This window comes from Pteropus alecto, unplaced genomic scaffold (assembly GCF_000325575.1).
Source record: "Pteropus alecto unplaced genomic scaffold, ASM32557v1 scaffold195, whole genome shotgun sequence".
Lineage (NCBI taxonomy): Eukaryota > Metazoa > Chordata > Mammalia > Chiroptera > Pteropodidae > Pteropus > Pteropus alecto.
The window spans coordinates 7,096,931-7,123,533 of record NW_006438073.1 but is presented as its reverse complement, the minus strand read 5'-3'; the positions used below and the strand labels follow the sequence as shown (position 1 = coordinate 7,123,533).

Sequence of the window (26,603 nt, the reverse complement as noted above, 5' to 3'; positions counted from 1 at the left end):
GCATTTCTCAGGCCTGCAAAGTCAGTGTTCCGGCTTCGCGAAGCTTTTTGGGCTGCGTTTCCAACGCCCCGAGCTCAGGGCCCGGCGAGCCAGCCTCGCCATCGACTCCAGGCCCAGGGCCTCACGCTTGGCTTTCTCTCCCCCAGGCGCCTTTTATGTGTTTTTTCAGTTGAATGAAAAAGTACATGTTCATTGTCTTTTTTTTTTTTTCTTTTTTATCTTTTTTTTTTTTTTGGTCTCAATACAATTCCAAAATATTGCCATCAGCCCTGCAGAGAGCTGCTGTGAGGAGCCATCCAACCGGTGGGAGGAAAGCAGGGTTGCCAAAGGAAAAAACCTGATTTGCTTCAAGGGCTGAACGTCAAGATGAAGTGATTAAAAGGCCCGTAAGCCATGTGCAGAAATGATTAAGAGGCCGGAACACACTATTGGATAAACTCTGTGAGTGGCACGTCATAACGTGGAGGGACGAGCGTTCAAACCAGCCTATTCGAAATGGCGTTTGCCATGTCATACCATGTCATACATGCCTTTCATACCTCACCCTGCCCCGCCCCCACTCTTCCCCCGGTCTCCCTGCCCTTGCCCCCGCCCCGCCCGAAATAACCTGGAAAGCCCCTGCAAGCCCGGATCACGACGGGCTGGAAGCATTCATTCCATTACGGCTGCAGTTCGTAACTGGCTGCACATCCGTGCCGCTGTAACAGGAATACAGACTCCATAGTTTTATCAAATGTCAAGGCACATCGCTCCACACAGCTGCCGAGAGGTGATGCTGAACTGGCGTTTGTCTCCCATGACAAACACCTATTAAGCGGTCAGCATAAACTCTTCCCTTACAGCCTCTGACATCACCCTCAGGGCAGGCAGACACAGAACAGCAATTGCTGAATTGCGTATGAAAATCATAGTTTTATTGTCTATACAACCGAAGGTTTAACTCGGACTCCTATTCTGTCCGAGCCGTATAAAGAAGCAATTCTTCTCTTGGAACAAATAAGCACAGTACACTATTGTAATCTAAGAAACAGGCGCTATTTATGTATTGGAAAGCCTTGCTCTCAATAGGGCTAACAGTCCAATGGCCCAGAAGCCACTATTTTAGCAGCTGTAGGAAAGAAAGCTGTGGAAGTCACAAACAAGAGACGCTCATAGCAGCAGAGGCCGCCGCCGAGAACCCTAAGGGCCGCCCCCTCCAACCCCAGCGGTCCCCACGGCTAGTTCAGCAAGCACGACTCGTAGGTAGGGACCATGTACTTGATGTTGATGAAGGCGTCTTCCCCTCCGTAGCGCTCGAAGGCCTCCAGCGTCTCCTGGATCAGGTCTCCGATGTTCTCCCTCTTCTGCTGGCTGTAGTCGATGCCGTCGCCGGAGTTCACTGGTGCGGGCAAACACACAGAGAGCCCTGTTACTGTTTGGCAGTTTCCCCCCAAAAGTCCCACACGTCAGTCTAGGCACCTTCTCGAACGCTCGTCGGGAGACACAGGCATTCGACGTGTTTACGCGCTCATGCGGAGTTTCCGTCTTAGGACTTCGTGGAAATACACTAAGGAAGTAAGAGGCGATGTGAAAAGGAGGTATCGGGGGCTACGCTGCAGAGCACAAGTCGGGGGGCCTCTTTCTCAGAGGCGACAACTACGTCAAGACTGTTCTCTCGGGCCCGGGGTGGTTCCAAATCCCAACGTGGCTCCTGCAGAAGGAGCCCCCCGGTGTCGGGCCGGGGCGCGGGCCCCGTGTGACTTAAGGGAGTGTGCCTTGGAATGGGGGGCTCGGCCCCCCACGCCTCTTCGTTGCTTTTGTGCATGCGGTGGGCTCCTTGTCCTCCAAGTGTTACTAATCTACAAGGTCAGTTCCCTGCGGTCACCCCCACCCCTCCTGCTGTGGCAGCTCTGACTGGGCCCCGAATGTCCAAATGGCACTCGCGGTTTCACGGGGAGTTTGTGCCACGGCTGGTGTGGGAGCCGCTCTAGGTCCAGGCAGGGTCGGCCCGGGCGGGTGACTGGGGGACTCTCGAAGGGACCCCTGCAGCCACTTCTCAGACTGCGAGGGAGGGAGTTCCTAGGGCGGCCTCCGGGGGCCTCGGGAGCCCGGTGGTCTACCCGGCACAGCTCACACCCGGCCTGTGAGGGGACAGGAGGAATGGCCAGCACACGGGCTCCTGACAGAGGTGGGAGACCTTTGTTTCGACCCAGAGGACAGAACTGCACACTTTTCCCTCTAATAATAGTCGCTACGCATTCATACTGCGCTTCACTCAGGGTCTCAAGGACTGAAACGGCCTCTGTTCCCCAGCGAGTGATCTGTCATTTACCTCTGCTGACACCACCCTGTCTTATCGATGACGAAAGCAGAGGGCCGCAGGGTGGGCTGGGCGGACAAATGGCTGAGGACACGGGGCAAGACACCGACGTGAACACGTGCCCTTTGCCAGATTAAGTATTTATTTTATTCAAATACGGCTTCAGAATGTTTATCTTGCTCGAATGTGGAATAAGAGAGGGAAAAATGGGATGTCAACCCCTTTTCTCCTAGTTTTTCGGGACATTTTGAAAAAGATTGAGTAATAGTTCAGACCAGAATTCAATTTAAAAATTACAACCCCCCACAGCATAGATAAGCAATTCTTTTGCTTAATTTTTCCAGAAATTTCTTAGCAACATCCCTGTCTTCTATGGCATAGAGAAAATGAATTGCTCTCCTGATTAGTTTCTCCGGGTGGGGGTGAGCCAGGCAGAATTATTACTAATTTGCAGAAAGAGAAAGATTATGAGTCACAGGGCTAGAATGCATATCAATGTTTCATGACAAAGGAACTGAAAATGGTTCACAAAGCCTTTGTAATTAGGTGCCTCTCTCTCTCCCTCATGACAGAGCCTTTCCGCTATCTCACGAAAAGCTGGGTTTAAGTTAAAGTTCGATTTACACAGTAGTTGATTATCTAAAATACCCACATGTGATAGCTTTATAGAACAAACCGGAGGTAAGATGTTTGAACGAAAGGCTTCATGCCCTATTATTTTTGAGCAAAAGGTAGACCTTTTGTAAACAAAAAGGTAGGTAAATACACACTTGAAGGAAGCAGGCTTTTTTACCTCCCCTTTTTTGATTTACGCGGTGGTCCAAGGAGAGTCCTTGAACTCAGGACTGACTGCCCACCGCGGAGGACAGCGTGGTATCAGCCCCTCGGGGGAAGCTGCCGATGGGCGGAGGTGCTCGGCTTGAACTGAGAGAGGAGGAAGGTGGACGTGTGTGTGGAAAGTTAAGGGGTGACGGGACAACGTCCAAAAGAGGGCAGGACAACAGCGACCGGGAAGGAAGGGGCAAGAGGGACAGGGACAGAGCGTGTGTGACAAGGGCGACCGACATTAGAGCAGCTCTGGTGGGAGCGACTTCGGCTTCCCAGATTCCAGTCGCAGGGGCGAAGCGGGAGTCCTCGGCTGATCTTCGTGTCCTGGGAAGCCTTGCTCTCCAAGCCACATGACATTCTTGACAAGCTCCTCCTGGTCATCAAAGAGGTGACTTAGGGAGATGGTGGCGTGACCTAGGCGTGCACAGGACAGCCCAGCCCGTGGCCTACACCTCCTGGTGGGCACATGGCAAACACAATGGCTCACGGAGCCGCGTTGTGTCCTTACGGACAGAGATGCGTAAATTCGTCACTAATAAATGGTGCCTTTTGTTGGCATATTAGTCAAAAGGTCAAAGACTGAATAGATCATGGGACAGACATATTTTCCCGATGGAGGCAGAGGGTGTCTGGAAAGTCCGCACACGATGCGGAGCTGAACACACCCCGTTTTTCTACTGCCTTCCAGCATGCCACGACGACAAGCAAGACTTTATTTCGATAAAAACCTATTCTTACTTTTTAAAAAAAGTATTTAACTGTAGGAGTAAGCAAACTATGTAGCTTTTTTGTTCTGCAACAGTGTACAATCCCAAATGACTAAAAGAACAGAACAGAACAGAAGTCGCTTATTCAAAAAGTGAGTTGGAGTTGGAATATTTTGTGGTTGCAGAATATGTACCACTGGAGCAGGAAAAAAAAAAAAAAAAGACCCAAGAAGCAGCACATTCTCTCTTCGCCATGCCGTAGTGATGACAGGGCACGGTCTGCTGTCAAGCCACGTGGAGGGGCAGGCGAGCAGTGCGGTCTCTATTTCAAAACTGAACTTGAGGGGATTAGCTGATGCTCACCATCTTAAATGCATACGACGCCGTTGGAAAATACGCTGTGAGAACGGGATGCTTAAAAAAAATGCTTATTTACAACTGTCAATTCTGATTAGGAAGATGACTTCTCAATTTAGAAGGCTCAGAGTCTATTTTCTGTACAGCAGCTGAAAGGACACATTGATGATGGAAAAGATATGTTTTACTTATAACTCCAAAAAACAGGGTTGTAACAAAGGTTTCGAGCAGACGGCGTCTGTGTTTCTAAAGGGGGAGCCGGCAGAGAAGAAGGGGTTCCACTTGTCTTTGTAGAGGTTCTTGCCTGTAGGAGGCATGCAACTGTTCCCCATCGAGAATTACTGTAAATGCATTTATTGGTCCGAATGTTGAAACTGGTTCTGATTCTGTAGGCAACACGTTTAAGCGTACGCAGACTCTTTTTCTGTCTGACCCCCCCCTTAAATCGTCCTCTTCGTAGATGCCATTTTGGTCAGAACTGGGACGTGTGCATTTCCCAGTCTCAAGTCCTGGTACCTAAACTCGGCTCATGACTGTGACGTGACCACTGTAACACCTGGTCACCGAGGCCCACTGGGAGGGAGGGTACATGAGACACATGCACCTTTCACACGGTGCCACTGTGCAGTGGACACGGGCCAGTGGCAGACACGTGGCACACAGGATTTTGATGACGCATTTTCTGAGCAGTTTTGCAATTTCTAGACTGTGTAGAAGCTTTATGACTATTATTTTTTGAGTTACTACTATTAGAGGAAAAAGGAAAAAAATGAAAAAAAGAACAGTTTTGGTGGCTAGAGCAAGGCCTTCCCACCCCCGTGCCAAGTGGGGCTGGCAGCATCGCTTCTCTGCCCTGAGGGGCGCCTGGGGTTAGGGCGGTGACAGCGGTTACTGTGACGTGATGTCCTCTCTGTGGACTGAGCACCCTGCCATTCACAGCAGGGTCACGCGAAGCAGGGCCGTGACCTTGGGGTTGCCTCTCATCTAGCTGGGAAGCCCTAAGGGTGAACGCGGAGACCCCCGTCCACCCGCGAGGCTCGTCACTCTGAGCTCACGCAGCCCGGGGGAGGAGGCGTCTCCCTCGCTGCCTGGGTGGCCTCTGGGCCCCGCGACCCGAGAGAGCACTTAGCGGTGCCTTGCGGCTGGTCACCCCAGTCCTGTCATCTCAGACATGTGGAGGGCAGTCAAAGAACGTAGGTGTGGCCACGGGGAGGCTCCAGGAGCTCAGTTTGAATCTGGATTTTTCTGACTCTCGCGTTGTCCCGTTAAAGGTACAGGCAGGTATTCTTACACGAACAGTCGCGCACGGAGACGTGATTTGGGAGTGAAGCCGTGGGAAATAGGAACCACATCAACTCTTGCTTCGGGGTGCGCACTCCACACGCCTGAGCAATTAAGTCACTCGGCAGCGACAGACGGAATAATTTACGAAAGCCCCCTCCGCTTGCTGGTCGTGACTAGGAGAGCACATCGGCGTGGTTTTGGGAAAGGCGGTGCTTCCGCTGATGTCGCGAATGTCCCGGCAGGGGCCGCGGCATTGCAGGACCCCGGGGAGGCGGCAGCCGCGGGAGGAGCGCGTGTGTGTCCCCACGTGTCGCCCCGACACTGCTCGCGAGCTAGGTGCCCAGACGCCAAGGAGCACACTCTCCGAAAGGGAGCACTGGGCTGGGAGACTCAGTTACAAACCGCCGGAGTGCGTCAGGACACAGGGAGGACACCCGGACCGCGGTTACCAAACGCGCGCGTTCGAGTTTGGACCGTGTGACCGCCGATGTCTCAAACAGCACTTTAGACAACTGGGGGAATCTGCAAGGACCTCGGACATATAACAGGGTGGTTATCCTGACAGGCCAGCGGTCACCGTCGCCGTGGGCGGCAGCGGCCAGTGAGCTGGGCAGTGCGCCCCAGGCTGGATCGCGGTCATCAAACCGAGGCTTTCAATCGAATGGCTGCTGAGGCATCGCGGCCGGGCTGTGCCCTCCTGGCTCTGTCGCTGCTTCCCTGGCCAATCACATGTGGGACCTGAAGTGCCACCAAGTGTGGCCGCTCTGCACAGGTGGCATCTGAAGGTGAATCCAGGCCAAGAGCAGCCGGAAGCTTTCCTCGGCGGGGGCGTGGCCATCGTGTGAGGTGACCTGCAGAGGGCACGTGGCCACGCCGTCTCCCCGGGGGCGATGGCTGGCGAGCCCAGTGTGCAGGGACGATGAGACCCCTGTCCTGCCGGCTATGCCCCCCTGGGACTGGGTGACACCTGTGCGGCAACGCTGAGCAGAATTAAAAGAATGAACGATAACAGAAGAGACCCAGTTGTCTCTTTCTGGATCAGAAAAGGCGTTTCTAGTTTCTCCCAGCCGAGCTAAAGAATTTCAAGAGCTCGAAAGCCCAGCTCAGAGGACTGTACCTGTCGAGACCTGTCATCCCTGATGGCATCCGTCACAGCTGACTGCATTCCTTCCGACCGAGCCCCCTGGGGGGAGAAAGTGAGCCCTCTGGGCCTGGGTTCAGGTCTCGGCAGGGACGTGCGGGTGGAAGTTACTGCAAATATTCTTCTCATAAGGTGTTTCCTGGTGACATGAGGCCATCGCAGGTTTGGTGGACTTAGCAGCTAAAAGATTGAGACGACCCAAACGTGAAGGCCCCCTTTGCACTTACGACCATGTAAGCGGGATTTGGCCAGTAAAGTCTGGATAATTACAGTGGGGACGATTGTGAATTCCGGCTTGATCTTTTCTGGAGACGAGGGAAAGGAAGAGAAAAGGAAGATGGGAGGAAAACTGAGGACCCAAGTCGCTTCTCTACACTGAGCAAGAGAAGGAGCCGTTTGGGGAGATGTTTGGATGTTCCCTGCTTTTAGAATTCTAAACAAATGCTTCTTTCGCTGCCTCGTTTTAGCTTCTCTGTGGTATCTAGAAGGGACTGATTTTTTGGTTTTCTTAACCATAACACGGCTTTCAATTCGGAACACCGGGTGTTTCCGTGTTTGGCCCGAGCTGAGCCCACCCTTCCTTGGCTGACTCCATATCCTCTCGTACAGTGGCGGTTTTCAGCATACTCAAGTATCACCATGCAATGGATGTTCCCAAAGTCTTGGTTCATGGGGGTGTGAATCACGCTGTGATGTTTTTGCACCCTAAAACTTCGAGTAACAACGGCATCTGGCGTGCTAGAGATGCCCAAGACTGTAAATCTTTCCAATCTTCTCAGATCTTGTTGAAGTTAATGGAATTCACAAGACTTCTTTCCTCTGAAGATAAAAGCTTCGAAGCAGGACCCTGATTCCCAGCCGGAGATCTCTCTCTCTTCCTCCCTTTTTGATACTGGAGGTAGGTGACCAAAGCACTCTCCAGAGCCATCATAGATTTGAAGACTCAAGAAAGGCTTTCTATCTTCCAAGTGGGGCATCTGATCACTTGCAAAACTGAAGGTATCAGAGATTGTGGCCCAACTGTCGGTGGAATATTTAAATTTCCCATCAGATAGACAAGGAAAATTTCTAAACAATGAGCATTTTCCAACAGCGAAGTGGATTTATTCCTCTAGGAAATGAACAGTGGAGTGTATATAACTCGGCTTCAAGGCAAATGACTTGCAACATTATTTTTCAGTAACTTAGTAGCCCACCAGGTGTTTACCTGTGGAAAGCCGACTTAATTTCTCTGAATCCCAGTTACCTCTCCCGTGCAAAGTCGGGGCTGAATTTGAGATTTTTCTCTGTTCCCTGCCCATCCTAACATCACATTTTATAATATCACGACATAACTTTGAAACGCACTTTTGGAACTGATGGTTAGTCGATGGACACAATGTATTTTGAATAAAAAAGTGATCGTAAAGCCACTGTATAATTCTTCAGAGTTAGTCAGAAATCTCAGAAGCATCAGATTTAGTTTTTGAATCAAGTTCCAGGAAAACCCCAAAGGATCAACCTTTCTATAATTAGTTCTAGTTAAGAGACCACTGTCAAAAACTCATATTATTTGTTGACACACAACCACAAATTATTCCCTTCTGCTATTTCAATAAGTCTACATTGATTTTGACTTCTTAGAATAAAGACCAAATGTACGGGTTAATTTTTTTATGTGTTCCGTTGACAGTGATTTCGTCAAGACTAGCGAAAGGCCAGCGAGGTTCATCTCTGGCGAATGGCTAAGTTCGACATGGCAGCTGTACGGAGAAAAACAGGTGAGTTCACCAGTTATTCTGCTACTAGATAATTGTAACAATAGATTCATTGCCACTAAATTAAAGCTGAATTCAAGCTTGCGGCGGGACAGACTGTCTCTTCTGTTGTTGGCCGGTGTGATTCGATGGGCAGACTGTGTCTACAAAGGAGCAGAGAGTTCCAAGTTCAGCTCTTGTCCTCAATCTATTACCTGCCGGCCATTCTCCTGGCGGAGTAACAATAACAAACAACGACAGCGAACACTAGCATGGTGTCGTTCGAAACTAAGAATAGCCTGCGAGCTACATACTATTATTGGCTCCATATTAATAATGATGCTATTATTAATGCACAGAAGAGTAAACTGAGGGGTCTAGAGATGAAATACCTTAGCAGCACGACACTAAGTAGCAGCATGTGATCCTGGGGCGCTGAACAAGAAACCGGTAGCTGCAGCGAAACGAGAGGGATGGTGGAAAGGTCTGGAAAGAGAGGTCTCAGCACCCCGTGTCAACACAGGGAGTGGGCAAGGGAGCCGAGACGTCGCCTTTGCACCTAGGAGAACCTTCGCCCCATGGAGAAGGTGAATCGTCAGGACACTGGGTCTGGGTCCGTACATGTCGGGGAGCGGGGGGTGTTCTGCTCACTGCGACCAATGGATTCGCTCATCCTAGCTTCGTTTTTATGAAACAGACTATATCGTGTTATCCTCGCTTCATTATATGTTCTTGAAATAATGACATGCTTTGCAGAGCTCTATGGAGGAAGACAAAAATCAAGGCCGACGAATTTCAAGGGCTTTTTTTTTTCCAGTGCCATAGGATACAGCAGCAATGTGTGGATTCTAGGATTAATTTCATATCCCGTCCCTCCTGTCTTTACGAGCGTTTACGATTCATTTCTAGACCTGTGGATATTAGTTACGTGGTCTCACAGAGAGGGACGTAATAAGGTTTTAACATGCACAAGACAAGAGAAGCAGCCCGAGAGCCACTGTCCGGGACACCTGCTACAGACAGCCCCAAGGCGTCGGGGAGACGTGTGACCGTAGGCGGCAGGAACAGGGTGAGAAAGCGGGAAGCGGGGCCCATGTAGGTATCTGAACGGTCTTTCCATATCCTTAAAGAGAAAGAAAAGCCGGCTTCCAGCCACGGATGTTGGGGCCGGTTATGGCTCTGAGTCCAAGGTTCACCCTCCATGAAGACGAGGCGGGGCTACAGGCTTCCTTCAGGAATCTGGTCCTTACGGCTCCTGAATGGGGCCTGCTGGAATCCAGTGCTGTGTGGACGGCCTCCGGGGTCTCCCTCGTGGGAAGCACCGACTTTATCCACCTGGGCTCAGAGGGTCGACGTCACCTTTGACCTCACCGCCTGCGCTTCACCCAGTTTGCCGCTGTGTAGAGCTCGGCAGGCTGATTCGTTCGCTCAGGTTCGGACGGTAGCCCATGGTCTGTCTGGTCTTTCCGTCTTCAACTTCCCTTTGCCCGTTCGCCCTGCGGATTACCTTTCCCAATCACTGTCTCTGTGTGTTGTATGCTGCATCTAATTCAAGTCCCCCATCGTCTGGGGCCCTCTGCGATCTGTCCTCCCTTCAGAAGCCAATCTTATCCTTTGCTCCTTTCCGGCGAGATCTCCTTCCCCACTCAGACTGGAATTCTTCCTAACCCCCACTGTGTGCAAGTTTCGGTCAAGTCCTTAAAATTTCCATGGGAATGTGGCTCCCTTTCTCTCCTGGTGAGTTCGAGCTTATCTTGTTTTTCAAGGCTAGTTATGGATTTACTTTCTCCGTGAAGCCGACTCCGCAAGCATCTTTCTTTCGTTTGAATTCCTAGAGCGGGAGTCGGTAATCTAGCCACCCGCCCTTGTTCACATGTCACTCTAGGTCCCTTAGGAAGTGTTTTATGTTTACTCAGTTTTCTTACATTTTGCCACCTTTGGATAGGATCGCACTACGTATATTATAGACCTCCTTTGCTGGCATCAAAGTGAACATTTGTAAAAGGGATAAATGAATGAATGAATAAATTACTACTTGGCAGGTTTTCTGAATCCAGAGACGATAGAAATAAATTCAGTTCTAAATAGATTATATGTTAAATGTGGTGATGACAATTTGCCTAATTCTTATTCTTTATATACTACTTACATACTTGTGAGTTCTTATCCACAGAAATATTATTTATGTGAATTGAAAAAAGGTTTGATCAGATGAGTTTAAGTAGATGGAGTGTCTTTGTAGTTAGCCTCATCTTTTTTCCAAAGTCTTCCTTGATTTAAAAGGGGGGTTACTTGGATCACCCTTAAATTTGAGAGAGCGAAGAAAAACCTTCTTTTTCCAAAATCCCATCCACTATATTTATCCCATTCACTGTATTAGCAGCCTTTGCTCCAAGAGGAAGAAAATGCTGGATTTTTTAGAGTGTTTTCATTTAATATCTAAATTTTGGTCGATGTAACTTCTTACATAGTGACACGCTACTTTTCAGCCAACTCAAGAAATAGCCAAATAAGTGATTTCAATTGGAAAGGAAATATTGATTGCTGCTTTCAAGAGTGACGCAAAGCTCCTGGAAATAATTTTACTACTTTAGACTGATGCCGAAAACTTTTTAAAATGAGCCACTTTGCGCCCCAGATGACAGCTGTTACTGCAGTTTTCCATTTCCAGGACACGTTAATGCTACAACCTATCTTCAGCTCTGATTGTGTGTGTGTGTGTGCGCGCGTGTGTGTCCGTGTGCGATCAAGCACAGAAACGAAAGAAGTGTCAGGTTTCTAACGAACGCTATCAGAAAGTGCAGTTAAGCTACGAGGAGATGCATTTCGCACATTATCTTTGTTAGAACTTTCATCGATGCGTCGGACCCAGAAGTCAGAAGCCCGCTGGCGAGCACCGCCATGAGGAGGTGTGGCGAAATCGTTCCAGACTAATAGCCGGCCTAGCGGGGCATGGAGCCACCAAGCAAAAGACCTTTGTGGCCCCGATGGGCAATTAGTTCTGTTGCAACAAAATAATTAAACAGATAAACACGAATGGTGCCTCCGATGCAAACGCCTTATGCCGTTTCTGGAGACCAGACGCTTCCTGGACCTTGGCGGCGACCTCGGCTTGCCTGAGCTACCCGCTCTGTGAAGAGTCTAAAATGAATTATTAGGTACAGAATTGGAATAGATTTCCAAGCAATTAGCTGGAAATTTTACAGAGTGGAAACCTTTCTCATCAAATGAGCTCAATTAATGCAAAAATCATATATTTAATGAACAAAGCAAAGCAATCCTCTGGGCTGAACTGAGTGAGCTGCTGTAAAGGGACCGAGTTAAAACCTTCAAGCCTTTTACAAGGATCTCAGTTTAAAATAACCTCACGATATCTTTCAAAGCTCTATCAATCTTTATCAGCTCCTACACTGGTGAGTAAATGTGACAAGAGATACCTACTTCGCCCCAAAGTCTATTAATGCAGAGCACTATCTGAAAAGACTTGAGCTTGGCTAGGAACATTATTACAGATGTTCATGGCTTTGCTAAAATACAGTCAAAGATTTGGCCTCATGGTAAAAGAAAGAGAGGAGGGAGGGAGGCAGGGAGGGGGAAGGAGAGAGAGAGAGGGAGGGAGAGAGGGAAAGGGGGAGGGAGAGAGAGAGGGAGAAGTAAGTATCTAAATTGTGGGCGGGGGATTAAAATGTAGCTATTTAATTTTCCATAGCAGCAAAATTGGGTTTGTATAAGAATTGAAACTAAAGCTTGTTGGAAATGCTGATAGGTGAAATATGCTGACTTTTGATACTTTTGAATAAAGAATGTTTATTTGCCTGGGTTACATTTTTATCTCTTAAAATTCCTCAGTTTAGTGCACACAATTGCCTTCCTCTGAATCAGGGTTTTAAGAGTGGGTGAGTCCAGATAAAGGCTGTATGGAAATAAAAACGCTAGTATCCCCAGGGGGCTGAGGCCTTGTTGACAGGCTCTTTGCAAACGCAAACAGCTTTGCAACCAGGAGTCATAACACCTACCTATAGAAACAGGTGCGCGGATACAATAAGAGAAACTGTGTTATATCTTTATGAACATAATAAGCCACTGACAAATTTCAGGAGTTATTGTCACTGTGTCCCCTGTGACACCAAGGATTTAAGTTGTCCAGGATTTAAGTGTCCCCCCTGGACAGGACAGGATGCACAGCCCACAGAACACCACAGAGTAAGCCTTCCGCTACATCGTCTGATAGTGCGTTCCCTCTACAGCCTCAGAAAACGGCAGGACGCCGGCCACTTTACCTCCAAGTCAGGCAGAAGCTGGAGTTCGTGGTCGCCTGGATGCACCCCGAACGCAGAGCCCCCATCTCCGGGGTGTTTATGACTCACGTGTGCTTTGCTGTTCTAGTCTACACTGGTCTTCTGGACCCTGCTGGCATCTCTGATCGACATATTTGGTTGTGGGACTTTAAAAGCAAACAATCTATGGCTTAAGCTTTCACTCAGTAGTTTTCCTAAGCTCCAATTTTTCTCCCGGCCGACTGCAGAGATGCAGTCCGGGCAAACCAACAGGAAAAAGTGGATTTTGTTTTTCATTGCAAACCTGAAACTTGTGCCTCAAGCCACACTAAGGTCGATGTTATGTAGCATTCCTACGGACTTACTTGCAAAATCACATATTCGAGTTTTCTTATTTTGCGTTTGGCAATACTAATTGGTGCTTAATATGTACTAAGAACTCCTGTTTTATATCAGCAAGCAGCTGAATTGAGACAGTGAGTCAGAGAATTGAGACAGAGAGAGACAGAGAGACACAGAGAGACAGAGAGACACAGAGAGACGGAGACACAGAGAGGCTCCTTGCCTATTGCCAACCACAAGGAGAGACAGTCGCGCAGAAGGAACAGCTGGGCTGTGTCCTGCCCATGTCTTACTCCAGCACGAGGAGCCCCGGGCCCAGGCGGTTAGGAAACATGCTCTGCTGCTCCTTCCTTGACAGCTAACATCACCGCGTCCCCCACGTTCCCCGCACAGGCCTCTGAGCCCAAAGAAAGCCTCCCTCCTCTTCCAGATTCTCTGAAGCATGGCCCTAGGTCCCCGGGATGGTGGCGGACCCCATGGCTGCCCCCGCCAGGTCCCAAATTTGACATTTGAGTTGGCAGACTCAGTGTTCTGGGCCAATGTCCCCGCGAACAAGACCGGCGTGGTGGCGCTTCAGGTAGGGCGGCCCCCGCTGCGTTAGGTCTGGACGCCGCATATGTTGGGAGGCGGGTGGAGAGGCCCCGACCAGGGGCCTGACTGTTCCTGGCCCTCGCTCCAAGGCCACGTCCTGGGGCTGCTGTCCTCCAACGAGCCGGGGTGCTCAGCCCATTACCCCGTTTAGCCCCAGCCTCCCGCAGGTGCACCCTGCCGCCTCCGCGGCCACGACTCGCGTTGCCGGCGGACTCGAAGGCCCACGGCGGGCCGGCCCCTGCACGTCTGCGGTTTGTGCGGGGCCTGGGGGAGTTCGGGGGGTCGGCACAGGGAGCATCTGCAGCCGTCACCATGCTGGCCTGTGCGGAGACCCCGATCTTCAGCGGGCGGGAGGCCGGCCACCCTGGACAGTGCTGCGGGAGGGTCGGGTCCGTGCGGGGACAGGGTGGTCGCTGTGCCGAGGCCCTGGTGATCTGCCCGGTGACCATACGTCTGCGGTTTGTGCGGGGCCTGGGGGAGTCCAGGGGGTCGGCACAGGGAGCATCTGCGGCTGCCACCGTGCTGGCCTGTGCGGAGACTCCGATCCGCAGCGGGCAGGAGGCCGGCCACCCTGGACAGCGCTGCGGGAGGGTCGGACCTGCACGGGGACAGGGCGGTCGCTGTGCTGAGGCCCTGGTGACCTTCCCGGTGACCATTCCAGAGCTGGCAGCTGCCCGGCGGCAGGGCGAGAGGAGGGGACAGCGAGCCCTGGCCGAGCGGGCAGCTGTCCGGCCTCTGAGGTTTCGGGACGGAGTGTGTGGCCGTCTCGCAGCCATGGGCACAGCGATGTGGGTGGCGTGGTCCCCGAGGGAGCTCGCTGGGCAAGGGGCGGCCAGGACAGTGGCCCCAGCAAGGGACGGGACACGGGCGCTGCGGGAACGAGGGTGGCGCTCAGGGCGGGCCCGCGAGAGTGGCCGCTGAGTGACCTGCGAGCGGGACTGAGAGCCGGAGTGACCTGTGAGCGGGACTGAGAGCCGGGAAGCAGCCAGCGACGCAGCCAGAAGCCCGGGGAGGCCGCCAAGGGCCCTGGTGGCACCAGGGGCCACTCGAGTGGCGCTCTCGCCAAGTCGTCGCGTCCGTCCGTCTCAGGGCTGAGATACACCGCACGCGGCTGTGACTTTTAAAGACCGAGTGAGGGCTCGGGAGTCGAAGCAGCGGGAACTGCCCACTCGCCCTCCGGTCCCGATTTTCATGGTCGCAGAGGATGATGCCATCAACGCTTCGGTGCGCGGTCTGCTTCTTTAGTTCTATTGTTTCCTTGAAACGATTCTCGCGAGCGAGGCTCCTGGTTCAACGAAGGGAAACGCTGTGTAGTTTTCGGTGGATAAATCGCCGCCCTGATTTTCGGTTTAATGTTAGCGGCAGCAGGTGGGCTTACACGTTTTCTCACAGCGTTGGGTGTTATGATGACAATTTTTGTTTGTTAATTCAGGATATGTAAAATGTTACTTTAAGGTTACTACTTTAGTTAGCGTTTTTCTAATTACTAAGGAGGAATAATATTTTTCAACGTCATTTTTTTCTTCCGTATGAGAATGATTGGTTCTTATCTGTAGCCTATTTATCTATTGAGTCATTTTTATGAGAGCAACAGATTCTCCAAACACCCTGGGAAGCTGGGGACTAGGCTGATCTCTAGCTAGATTTTTCTAGTGCGCAACACGCCCCAATGCTCATTTCTGTTCGGCTGGCTCGGTGAGCACCATTTCAGAGAGCAGAGGATGGCTTGGGAGGGTGGCCGTGATGTCTCGAGCTGCCTCTGGGCAGCAGTACCCTGGGGACTGAAAGCATTTGAGGGGTTGTGTCAAGGAATGCGAAGGAAAAGTACTTTGAGTAATTTAATTATCACCTCCAGAAGGAAGAACGCTTAGCAGTGGTTAGGTTTCTGAAAAGCCTTCTTTACATCCTTTCCTGTGATTGCCTACCCACCGGCCATCACCTACTCATCAGTCTGTCCTCTTAGGTCATCCTGTGAAGGACCCCGCTAAGTTACCTGCCAGCCTAGTCACAGGCAAGACCTGCGTCATTGTTTGGTCCAGCCGTCACGTCTACAAGGTGCCTTAAATCAAGACTTTGGGGTTTACCTTCAAACGGGATTGTTTACCAGTGAGGCCATATCGAAAACCATTGTTACTTTGGTTTATCTGTGAAGACTGCTGAATTGTCAAACGTAAACACGCGTGATATATGTGACCGGTTTGTCCTTGCGTTGGCGTTTCTACATTTTTAAACATCAGAAGAGCCCCCTACGATCAAAGGGGCCCGGACTCTCGCCTCCGGGAAGGCCGAGCTGGAGGCCGGGGGGCAGAGCGCGAAGCCATGGCTCTTCGCGGGTCCTGAAAGATAAACTAGGAGGATGCAGACCGAGCTCAGCCAGAGCATTTGTTCTAACCGAAGATCAAAAGACCAGGAGCAGTGGAAACTAAAGTCCGCTACTTATCTTCAGGCTAAGGACGGCGCAGACGGCTGCAACATGAGCCTCCTTATAACACATGCCAATGGCCTTAGCCACGCCCTCCAGCTGGAGCTGCATCTCACCGCCGTACTGATAACTCCTTAGGCACAAATAAGCACAGTCGTGGCGATTTTGTTGTGAGGTCAAACGATGAACTTGCCCTCCCTCTTTCGTGAATAATTAATAATAATATAGTCTTTACATTTTCTTATTTCAATTTAACTAACAAAACAAGGCCTTGTAGTGGGAAGAAAGTTGCATATTACACCAAGAGCAGATTTTCAAGGTAAAAACAAACATTCCAAAAAGATTTTGAATTTCCGATTGGCATTGAGCTATGTGGCAAAGTCACATGGATAATCGATGTGTCATTCGGTTAAGGTAAATGTAATTATTCCGATAGCTATTTCGGTCACCTTTAAGTCTGAATTATCTGGCCATTTCTTTTACTTTTTCCACTCCCTCGTATGTGGTTATAGCTTGTTATAAGATACAATGTTATATATTAAAGAAAAAGCACGCTGTGACAGAGATCATTGTGAAGCGTTTAAAGTTGTTTTTCTCACATTGAAAAGCCACATATCGCTCTCCCAAAGACCAAGGTAAAATCAAAAGCACAAAATGTATCGCGAGGCCACACGTGTCAGCGCACTTACTGCTTGCAGCTGCTACTCCAGTACTGAGCCTATCTGAAAACCATCGATAACTCCTGTAGAGAAGTAAGTAAAACTACTCAAAATTCTAAATTCTCTTAAGTCCTGTTACAATCAAAGGAACTAAATCGACTCACGTGTTATTTTTTCCCACTATTCTCCTTAAAAATCCTAACGGTTATAAGGTGGCAAATCAGAATTCGGGGACAGGAACAGACGTCGGGAGTCCGTATGTCCCCAGAATGGAATTGGGATTCCACCAAAAAGGGGCTCTCAGAGCCTCCCGATGACCCAAGGGGCTGCGGCGTTCAGGGAGGGCGCTCCAGAGAAAATGGCGTTGGCTGCCACGCGGTGGCGGCTGGCTCCCAGAGCGGGTGGCAGAGTGGGCCTCGGCCTCCAGGAGGTGAGGGCCATCTGCGTCCTGCCTGCGGTTCCTCACACGAGGTCCTGATTGAGCCGCGTCTCGGTGCTATGTGGCCTGGAAACACGCTCGGGGCTCTGAACTGACCGTCTGGGGAGAGCCAGGTGGCAGCCTCAGGCCAGAGGTGCCACTTACGGCCCTTCATCCACTCCTTCAACGAGTCTGCGAGGTTGGCGGTGACGGCGAAGACGATGGCGAAAACTCTCCTAGCGATTATTCTCAGATGCCCAGGTTAGCGTTGTCATCGTTGATTTCGTTTTGTTTTTCGTTTTTATTCAATTGATTTAAACTAAAACCAAAATAAAACGCTTCGCCCATTTCCTCTCACCCCACCTCTTGCAACCACCAACCTGTTCTCTGTATCTGTGAGGATTTTGTCGTGTTGTCTTACATTCCTCATACAAGAGGTCATGGCGTATTCGTCTACCTCTGACTTATTTCGCTTAGTCTAATGCGTTCGAGGTTCATCCGTGTTGTCGCAGATGACAGCATCTCCTTCTTGTTTCCATGGCTAATATTCCACTGTATTTATACACTACAGTTTCTTTATCTATTCATCGATCAGGGCGCACTTAGATTATTTCCGTATCTTGGCTATTGCGACCATGCTTCGATGAGCATGGGAGTGCAGGTATCTTAAATTTGTGTGTTTTTGTTCTCTTAAATACCCCAAAGCGGAACTGCTGGACCCTAGGGGAGTTCTATTTTTAACTCCTCGAGGAAGCTCCACGCCGTTTTCCAGAGTGGCTACACCAACTTACATCCCCGCCAACCGTGCAGAAGGGGCCCCTTTTCTCCACATTCTCCTTGACCCTTGGTATTTCTTGTCTTTTCGATAACAGCCATTCTAACAGGTGTCGACTGATACCGCGTTGTGGGTTCGACTTGCATTGTCTTGATGATTAGTGATGCTGAGCATCTTTTCACGTACCTTGTTGGCCATCTGTTAAGTCTTCTTTGGAAAAATGCCTATTCAGATCCTCCGTCCATTTTTAAAGCAGATTTTTGACTTTTTCCTTTGCTGTTGAGTTGTATGATATCTTGACGTATTTTGTATATTAGCCCCTTATCAGATTTACGATGTGCAGTTATTTTCTGCCTTCTCATTTTGTTGATGTTTTCCTTTGTCGTGCAGACACTTTTTAGTATGATGGAGTCTCACTCATTCATTTTGCTTTTGTTGCTTTTGCTTTTCGTGTCAGATTCGAAAAAAATATCAATGAGGAGTTTACTGCCTATATTTTCTTCTAGGAGTTTTATGATTTCGGGTCTTAACGTTCAAGTCCTTCATTCATTTGGAGTTATTTTTTTGTGTGTGTATGGTGTGAGATTGTGGTCTAGTTTCATTCTTTTATATGTGGCTGTCCATTTTCCCCAACACTATTAATTGAAGAGACTGCCCTTTCTCAGTATATTCTTGGTTCCCTTGTCATAAATTAATTGACCATATCTGTAAGGGTTTATTCCTGGACTCTCTATCTGTTCCATTGATCTATGTGTCTGTTTTTGTCAATACCATACTGTTTTAATTACTATAGCTTTGTAATATAGTTTAACATCGGGACCATGATGCCTCCAGCTTTGTTCTTCTTTCTCAAGTATGCTTTGGCTATTTGGGGTCTGTTGTGGTTCCATATAAATTTTAGGATTTTTTATTCTATTTCTGTGAAAAATCCAATTGGCATTTTATTAAGGATTGCACCGAATCTGCATATTACTTTGAGTAGTCTGAACATTTTAACTATTAGTTCTTTAGTTGTCAATATATAGGTCTTTTACCTCCTCAGTTAAATTTATTCCTAGTTACTTTATTCTTTTCAATGCAATTGTAAATGGGGTCGTTTTCTTAACTTCTCTTTCTGGTAGTTCATTACTAGTGTAAAGACACCCAACACATTTCTGCATATTAATTTTGTATCTTGCGACTTTACCGAATGTTTATTAGTTCTAATAGTTCTTTGACGGGGTCTTTAAGGTTTTCTATATAACATCACATCATCTGCAAATAGTGGCAGTTTTACTTCTTGCTTTCCAATCTGGATGCCTTTTATTTCTGTTTCTCACCTAATTGTTCTGGCTAGAACTTCTAACTCTATATAGAATAAACACGGTGAGAATTGGCATCCTCGTTTTGTTCCTGATCTTAGAGGAAAGCTTTTAGCTTTTCACCACTGTGGGCTTGTCATATACGAACTTTATTATGTTAAGGTACATTTCCTGTATACTCACTTTGTCGAGTTCTTATAATAAATGCATGTTGAATTTTGTCAAATACTGTTTTTGCATCCATTGAGACAATCATATAATTTTTATTCTTGATTTTGTTAATGTGGTGTATCACATTGACATTTATGGATGCTGAACCATTCTTACATCCTTGGAATAAATTTCACTTGCATAATCCTTTAGTGTATTGTTGAATTCGGTTTGCTAATATTTTGTTGAGGATTTTTGCGTCTATGTTCATCAAGGATATTGGTCTGTAATTTTTCTTTTTCGAAGTGTCCTTCTCTGGTTTTGGTACCAGGGTAATGTGGGCCTCGTAAGATGTGTTGGGAAGAGTTCCCCCCTCTTTTATTTTTTGGAAGAGTTTGAGAAGTCTTGGTATGAATTATTCACTGAATATTTTCTAAAACTCATCAGTGAAGCTGTCTGATCCTGGACTTTTGTTTGTTGGGAAGTTTTTGATTACTAATTCAGTCTCTTTGCTAGGGAAGATTAAATAAGAGTTTTATATATATAAAGGACCTGTTACATACTAGTAAGCATGGTATCAGTGTCTGCTATTATAATTTGTTAGCCATAATCATCATTCTAATATCAATGGTTGAAAGAATTAGAAGAATTAATTATATGAAACACCTGGCCCAAAACTTGGCAGTTATTGAGTATTCCATGATTGTTAGTTTCTTTCACATCCCTAATTGGGTCAATTTAAAAAGCTTACGGTGTGTGTATTAATATTCCACATCTGACCACTGTGCAGATGAGTAAATTGTGAGAGATGGGATGTGATCTCGGTCTGAAGCCAGAGCCTCAGCTTCCTCACCCAGGGAGCTTAGGGTCAGTGTGGCCGAACCCCACTGACTCAGAAATTCCTTAAGGTTGACCCCGGAATCACTTTAGGATGGGGAGACCTTTCAACATCTGTGTATTGTTTGATGTTAAATATATTTTGGTGCATGTCATTCTTCTCGCTGTATCCAACAAGAATTAAAATAACAGAGAAAACGAAAAGTTTTGGATGGAACCAGAAAACATTTAAGGTTTTTTAAGATTTGCATGTGCCTACAATAATAGTAAAACATTGTTTTATATATAACCAGATGATGTTGCCAATATTCAACCATTTTTGACTTACAAAAATGGTAATTTCGTCTAAATTTTAATTCTTATCATGTGTTAGGCACTAGATGTTCTAAGCATCTTTTATACATTTAACTTATTTGATTATAGTTCTCAACAACTTTGCAAAGTGGGTAATGTTATTACCCACGGAAAGGTTATGTCTGACTTCCAAGCATAGAATTTTAACCACCATATGCAAAATAATCAAATGTTTTTATGGATATTTTGACCATGAAATTCAGTTTTGATACACATGAAAACGAAATGAAATAAAAATGTCACATTAAATTCTTAGCAATGGACATGTTATTTGACTAAATGAAAACTGCCTTCCCATACATGTAGCTTTGAAATCATCTATGAAATAATAACGCGTAAATTATCATTTTGAATAACCATGATTGGTAAAAATTAAATGTAAGGATAGATATGGGCGCCAAAAGATTTACTGTAAAACAAATGTTTATACCTGGTCCTTTAAAATACTTCTTCCTTTTCCAGAATTTCTCCAGTGCTTCTCTTTTTCCTGAGCTGCCATTTTACGTTAGGGAAAAACTGAGGTCCACGCTGACGACATGACTTTAATGGACTAATTTTAAATGTAAATTTTGTTTTCAGAAATTTGCCTTGTTTTTCCATGGAAATAACTTGTTTTTCCCTCTGCATTATGCTTTTTAAACTGTTCTATAAAAACATTTCTGTAGGGGATACAAAACAATATTATGATGCCATAATTTGTTTTACTCCCCTGCAATTTCAGATAAACATACATAAAGTGACATTACAGCAGATTAACTTTCTTATATGAGATTAAATTCTCATTAATATATTTTTAATGTTTTATGAAAAATATTTTAATCCAAGAAGTACAATTTTCTCATCTATTTTACTATAATTGCATTTTTTTCTTTTTTGTTTTAGATCATTTTCATTAAAATATCTTGTTTCCTAACCAAAAAGAAAAAGTTCATTTTTTTCTTAAAGAAATAATTGGGTTATATTCTAGAATTGCCATTGGAGAGATCAGGCTGGATAGTATCTTAGCAAAAATAAAATCTCGGTTGAAATTGGAAATTAGGAAAGTGCTAAAATACTGGACTTTACGAGAACATATCAAAATGTGCTCGGTACTGTTGTTTCCTTTCCCAGTTCTTTTTTATATTTATTGATATGAAAAAAACGTGATTTTTCTAGATTCTTATTTAATTTTTAAAAATGATTACAACTTCCTTTATGAATCTCACAATACCGCAAGCCTACGTTTTGTGTATGCCTAGACAGGCCCGAGACATATTCTTGGGTAATTCTTTTGAACATTCCTGTTAACTTTCTCCAAGAGTCGTGCGGGCTGTCATCACGTACGCCTTGTTGTTGTACCATCTTCTTAATTCTCCAGTTCTTTATGTGGAAGAAAAGCATTTTAGTTACATACTTTTTTTGATCTCCTGGACCATGTAGGTAGATGATCACGGAAATTCCCTAAAATCGTATTCCCGTAACTCCTGCCGACGGACACGGCAGTCTGATGAGGAAGACTCATTGTCTTGGTCAGACCGCGGCCTCGGATTGGATTGGATCACCTGGAACCGGGCACGAGAGACTTAAATCGGCCGTGCTTTGCCTGTGGCCCTTTGTAAAGCCTGTTTGATTAGCGGGGTGGCCACTGGGGCTGGCTGTGGGCCACAGAGGTGGCTTCAGTGCCATGCACTGCTTGCCGGGCGTGTGCTTGCGTGTGCGCCCACGGCCCGGGCTGCGATGGCGAGGCGCCTCTCCTCCGCCACCGGAGCTGAAATCAATAGTTCATCACTGATTGTTGTTCGTGACCTCAGTGTCATTAAAATCTCCGAAGAGCTACATGGTTCAGAGGGTTTTCTAGAAACTCTGCTTGCTGTTAAACCTCTCATATTAAGAATAAAGGGAAGTCCTGGAAAATCTTCTCTAGTAACTTGAATAATTCACGGATACACTGAGAAGACGTCTAATAAACTTCGGCACTGTGTCTGATTTTACACTCAGGATCAACCTCTACCTGTTCCTATGTTTGAAAAAAATCCTTGTAGGGTGTGAGAACGGATAGTCATTTCCATGAGCCCGGGCAGAAGGTAAAACCCATCTTCTGAAAAAGCGAACTCAAAAGGAATGGAGATAAATGTTTCTAGAGGAATTGGAAAACACAGAACTTTGAATTAATCTGATTTAGGATACTCAATGTTATTAAAGACTATTAAGATAGCCAGTGAGGGAGTAGACGCATCTTTGAATTATGCACTATTTAAAACAAACACTGGCCCCGTGCTAGTTTCCTGTATTTCGTTCTTCATTCTGAGTATGTTATGCTTTACTTTAGTGAAAATTTTGTTCTGTGCAACATGCTAGACACTGGATTATGTTACCAAATAAATTCGGACTTGCCACTTGTCACAGCGCAGGAACGATGACTCGGGCCCGCCCTCCACGCCACGTCCCTTCAGGTGTCAAGGCCGGTCACCCTTCTCATTTCTCCTGCCGCCACCCCGCTTCGTTCCCGATGGCCCGTCTCCACACTTGTCTTCCTATGGCAGTAGCGTCCCCTGCCTTCTGTCTCTCTGTCCCCTCGCGTCCACCCTTTACAACCGCCTCATGAGACCTTCATTAACTCGGTTCGTGCCGTCCTTCCCCACCGGTGAAATCCTTCGGAAAGTTACCATTTTCTGTTAAATAGAATTCTGCTTCCTTGGCCTGGCGTGAAGCCCTTTTTAGTGGGCTTGTCACCAGCCCTTATCTCTCGATCGACTCCCACAGGAACATTAGGCGCCGGTCAAACGACAACTGTTGGCCCCGAACAGGAGTGGGGGACTCCACGCCTTCTCATTTCGTGCCGTGATTTCCTTCCCCAATTCTGCTCGCTAAAAATCTGTGGAGGCCATTTTATCCACGAAGACCTTCCTGATTACATGGGTCAGAAGACTTTTTTATTCCTTTCATCATTTACAATCCTTGTCACCACGTAACCCATTTCACAGGTATTGTAAAAATATCTCATTTACGAGTAAAGTTCCCTGGAGACGGGAACTATCTTTGAAGTTTCCATGGTGCCTCTCTTAATATGGTGGGTTTCAAAGAATATTTGTCGGAAAAATGAGTTTGCAGGCGTGACGTTGCTGCCAGATGGAAGGGATCTGCTCTCCGGCCGCACCTCTGTTGCTGGCTCGGTGGGGTGCAGGGTACGGGGCAGGGGCAGAGCCGGCAAGCAGAGGGGTGGGGCAGAAACCCGGGAACCAAGACCCAGGGAGAAGCTGCAGGAACATAAGGTAAATGGTCAGTCGGTGCCTCCTAGAGAGGGAGTCAGCACCGGGATTTGTCGGAGAAATTGTTTGCTTAAGAATCCTTGATCAGGGAAGGAGAGGGGGGGAGACGCAGCGCAGAGGCCGACGGCGGAGCCTGGGGATGCGGCCACACTCGGCGACGTCCCAGCCTCCCCGCCCCCGGACTTCACGTAAAGCTCATGCGGATCTGACTTCATTTAATTCAGATCCTCTGTAACTGACCTATGTGTGAAAGGCACCCCGTCGAGTGCATCCCTCTCGGGCCATGACATAACAGTAGTAACGGCGCTCCTGTTTGTTGGGTGTTCATCCTTATTTAGAGAGCAGGTGACCGAGCGTTAGATGCACGAAGCGATTTGCCCAAGTTCCCACAAGGCGTTAAGTGAGATGGCCAGGATGCAGCCAGGTCTGGCCGCGGACAAGCCCTGGGTGCTCGGCCATGCTCCCCACTACCCCAAAAGCTCCTTCCTGTTGGCTCGGTCTGGGGCTAGCCCACCACATTGTCATAGGCCACGACAAGGGAGCCACGGCTTTGATATCTGGGCGCTGACATACAGTTTGGGTCTTTCGGAACATTCTCTTACAATACGGGTTATGAACATAACACGACCCCACTGGGACAGTCATTAGCGATTGCTCTGTGTGTGAATTAAGCTCGTTTGGCTCTGGCAGAGTGACGATGGCCATGGGCTGCGGCCATGGGCAGAGCAGAGACGGCGAGGCTGTGCTATCGAGGTCGAGAGCGGTCGGCCCACCTGCACGGAACCCAGTCTCATCTCCTCACGGGTGAAACGGGATCATAACGACTCCCTTCCGGGGCTAGCACAGGGTTAGGTGGGGTCACGTGACGATGTGCCCCCCACACAACTGTCTATTCAGCTGACACACAGTCGCGCACCTTATGACAATGTCTTGCTTGGCCGGCGACGGAAAAGACCTACGACGGTGGCCCCCCGAGACTGTAAGGGAGCTGGAAGACTATGGCCTGGTGACAGGGCAGCCAGCTGAGCATCGCAGCGCGACCCATCGCTCGTGTACACAAACCGACTTCACGGCCAGTCGAGTGAGCGTACGGCAGCGCAGCGTCGGCAGGGCCTGCTCCGTCTGGTTCGTGCAAGTGCCCTCTGCGGCGACAGCCTGCGACCGAACAGCCTGACGCCCCATTTCTCGGAGGGTAGCCCCAGTGCTAGATGCCACACGACTGAATTATTATCGTTGCTGGCATTCAGGCTGGCGTCATCACGGGTCATTTAATAAAAAACGCAGGAACTGGAATAATTAATTACAAGGCGTTCTTCGTTTTCATTGAATTCTATGTCAAATATAATCTTAAGTATTTAAAAAACTAAGAATGTTTAAGGGAGAAAGATTGAGGAAGCCAATGGAAACATGAAGATATTAAAAAACAAAACAAAACAAAACCCCCCAAAAACTAACACAAGACAAATAAGAGAAGTATAACGACCCTTAAAATCTGTGACGTCCTTAAGCGAAGGGCTTTGGCGACACCTGGGAAAAGCGACCGTGTGAGGAAATTCACCTTTTAGCTGGCTTGGCCCTCGCGCGTCTCATGCCACATCAGCAAAGTCAGAACATTAAAACAAAATCGAAGTCCGGGCAAGTCCCCTGGGCGACGTCTGACCGCGGGAGCATGGCTCCCAGCAGCCCCTCTCAGCTGCCCATCGGCGGCACAGTCTAACCGCGCTAGCTAGCAAGGGCGAATGTCTGACCTTGACGCCTGCCCCTTCCCCCACGTGGACGGTGGCTGTGATCGCGAAGTTCCAAGGTCGGCTTTATCCATCACGGTCTTTTGATCTTCACGACCGCAACGCTTAGTTAATTGCCTAAGGAAGGGAAGCCGCTGAATAAGTCACCCCGAAGGAACATGGGGTTCTAAATTCACTCGGATTTCTCTTTAGAATGTATTCGATGATTTTTTTTTGCTACCTGTGTACCGTCCACATTGTAGTTATTACAGGTATTACGTAAAACTGATTTACGTTGTCTGCGGATTCTGGAAAGGTAATTGGGAAAAGCTGTTCCCACGTGTTTGGTGGTACAAATGAGTAGTTATTCGGCGATAAAAAGTTCTGAATGCATTATTTTTCTCAGAGAATCGATAACTAATTTTATGCTCAAATTTCGAGTAAAGTGCCGCATGAGATGATTCGGCGTCATAAATCAGCCAGCGGGAACTTCAGGGTCGTTCACTCCCGCTCCACGGTATGGTAATTGCCCCACTTTTTTTACACCCGTTTTAAATTTCAGGGTTAATAACCGCCATCGGTTACAGAATGCTTGCTCTCGGGTGCGTTGCATGACACCGAGTCTAACTCTCTCAACTCCGGCACCAGAGATGTTATCAGCCTCATTTAATGGATGGAGAGACGGAGGCCGAGAAACTGTGCGCGATCAGACCAGAATCGTGGAGCAGACAGGGTCGGGTCCGCGGCTCCATGTCCCTCCAGCGCCCGTTAGGGAAAAGCACAGACAGTGTCATTCTGAAGGGGAATCCGCTCACCTCAAACACTATGAGCGCCTGGAATTTTAAGAGCATAAGCTGCAACTGTGACCAACGCAAACGGCCCGAGCATCTCCGTGAGGTTCTGCGACTAACCATCTCCACGAGCTGAGCATCTCTTCTTTTGGAAAAAAAACAAACTCTAAAAAGCTGGCACAGAATAAACGTTGTTTGAATAATGCCTAAACTCCATGGGGGAAAAAGAAAGAACCTGGAGGCCTAATCTCTGAAAATCGCTGCCTTAATTTCTAAGAAAACAGCAAAGCATGTTCTGGAAGCCTGGGCTGCGAAGCGGTCCCGCTGAGTGACGGTTCCACGGCACAGCGAGTGAGGCGTGC

General features: G+C 47.9%; 1 protein-coding gene across 2 annotated transcripts in view; it reads right to left on the bottom strand.

The window, feature by feature from the left end:
* Nucleotides 1–713: 713 nt before the first annotated feature.
* Nucleotides 714–26,603, bottom strand: part of PACRG (parkin coregulated) — a 432,512-nt gene continuing 406,622 nt past the window's right edge. Inside the window, exon 5 of one of the 2 annotated variants that reach the window (XM_006915041.1) lies at nucleotides 714–1,378. In XM_006915041.1, coding sequence (XP_006915103.1) covers nucleotides 1,218–1,378 — 161 coding nt within the window. In that variant the 3' untranslated portion in view covers nucleotides 714–1,217. The remainder of the gene's footprint in view (nucleotides 1,379–26,603) is intronic. The other variant, XM_006915042.1, reaches the window with a different exon arrangement.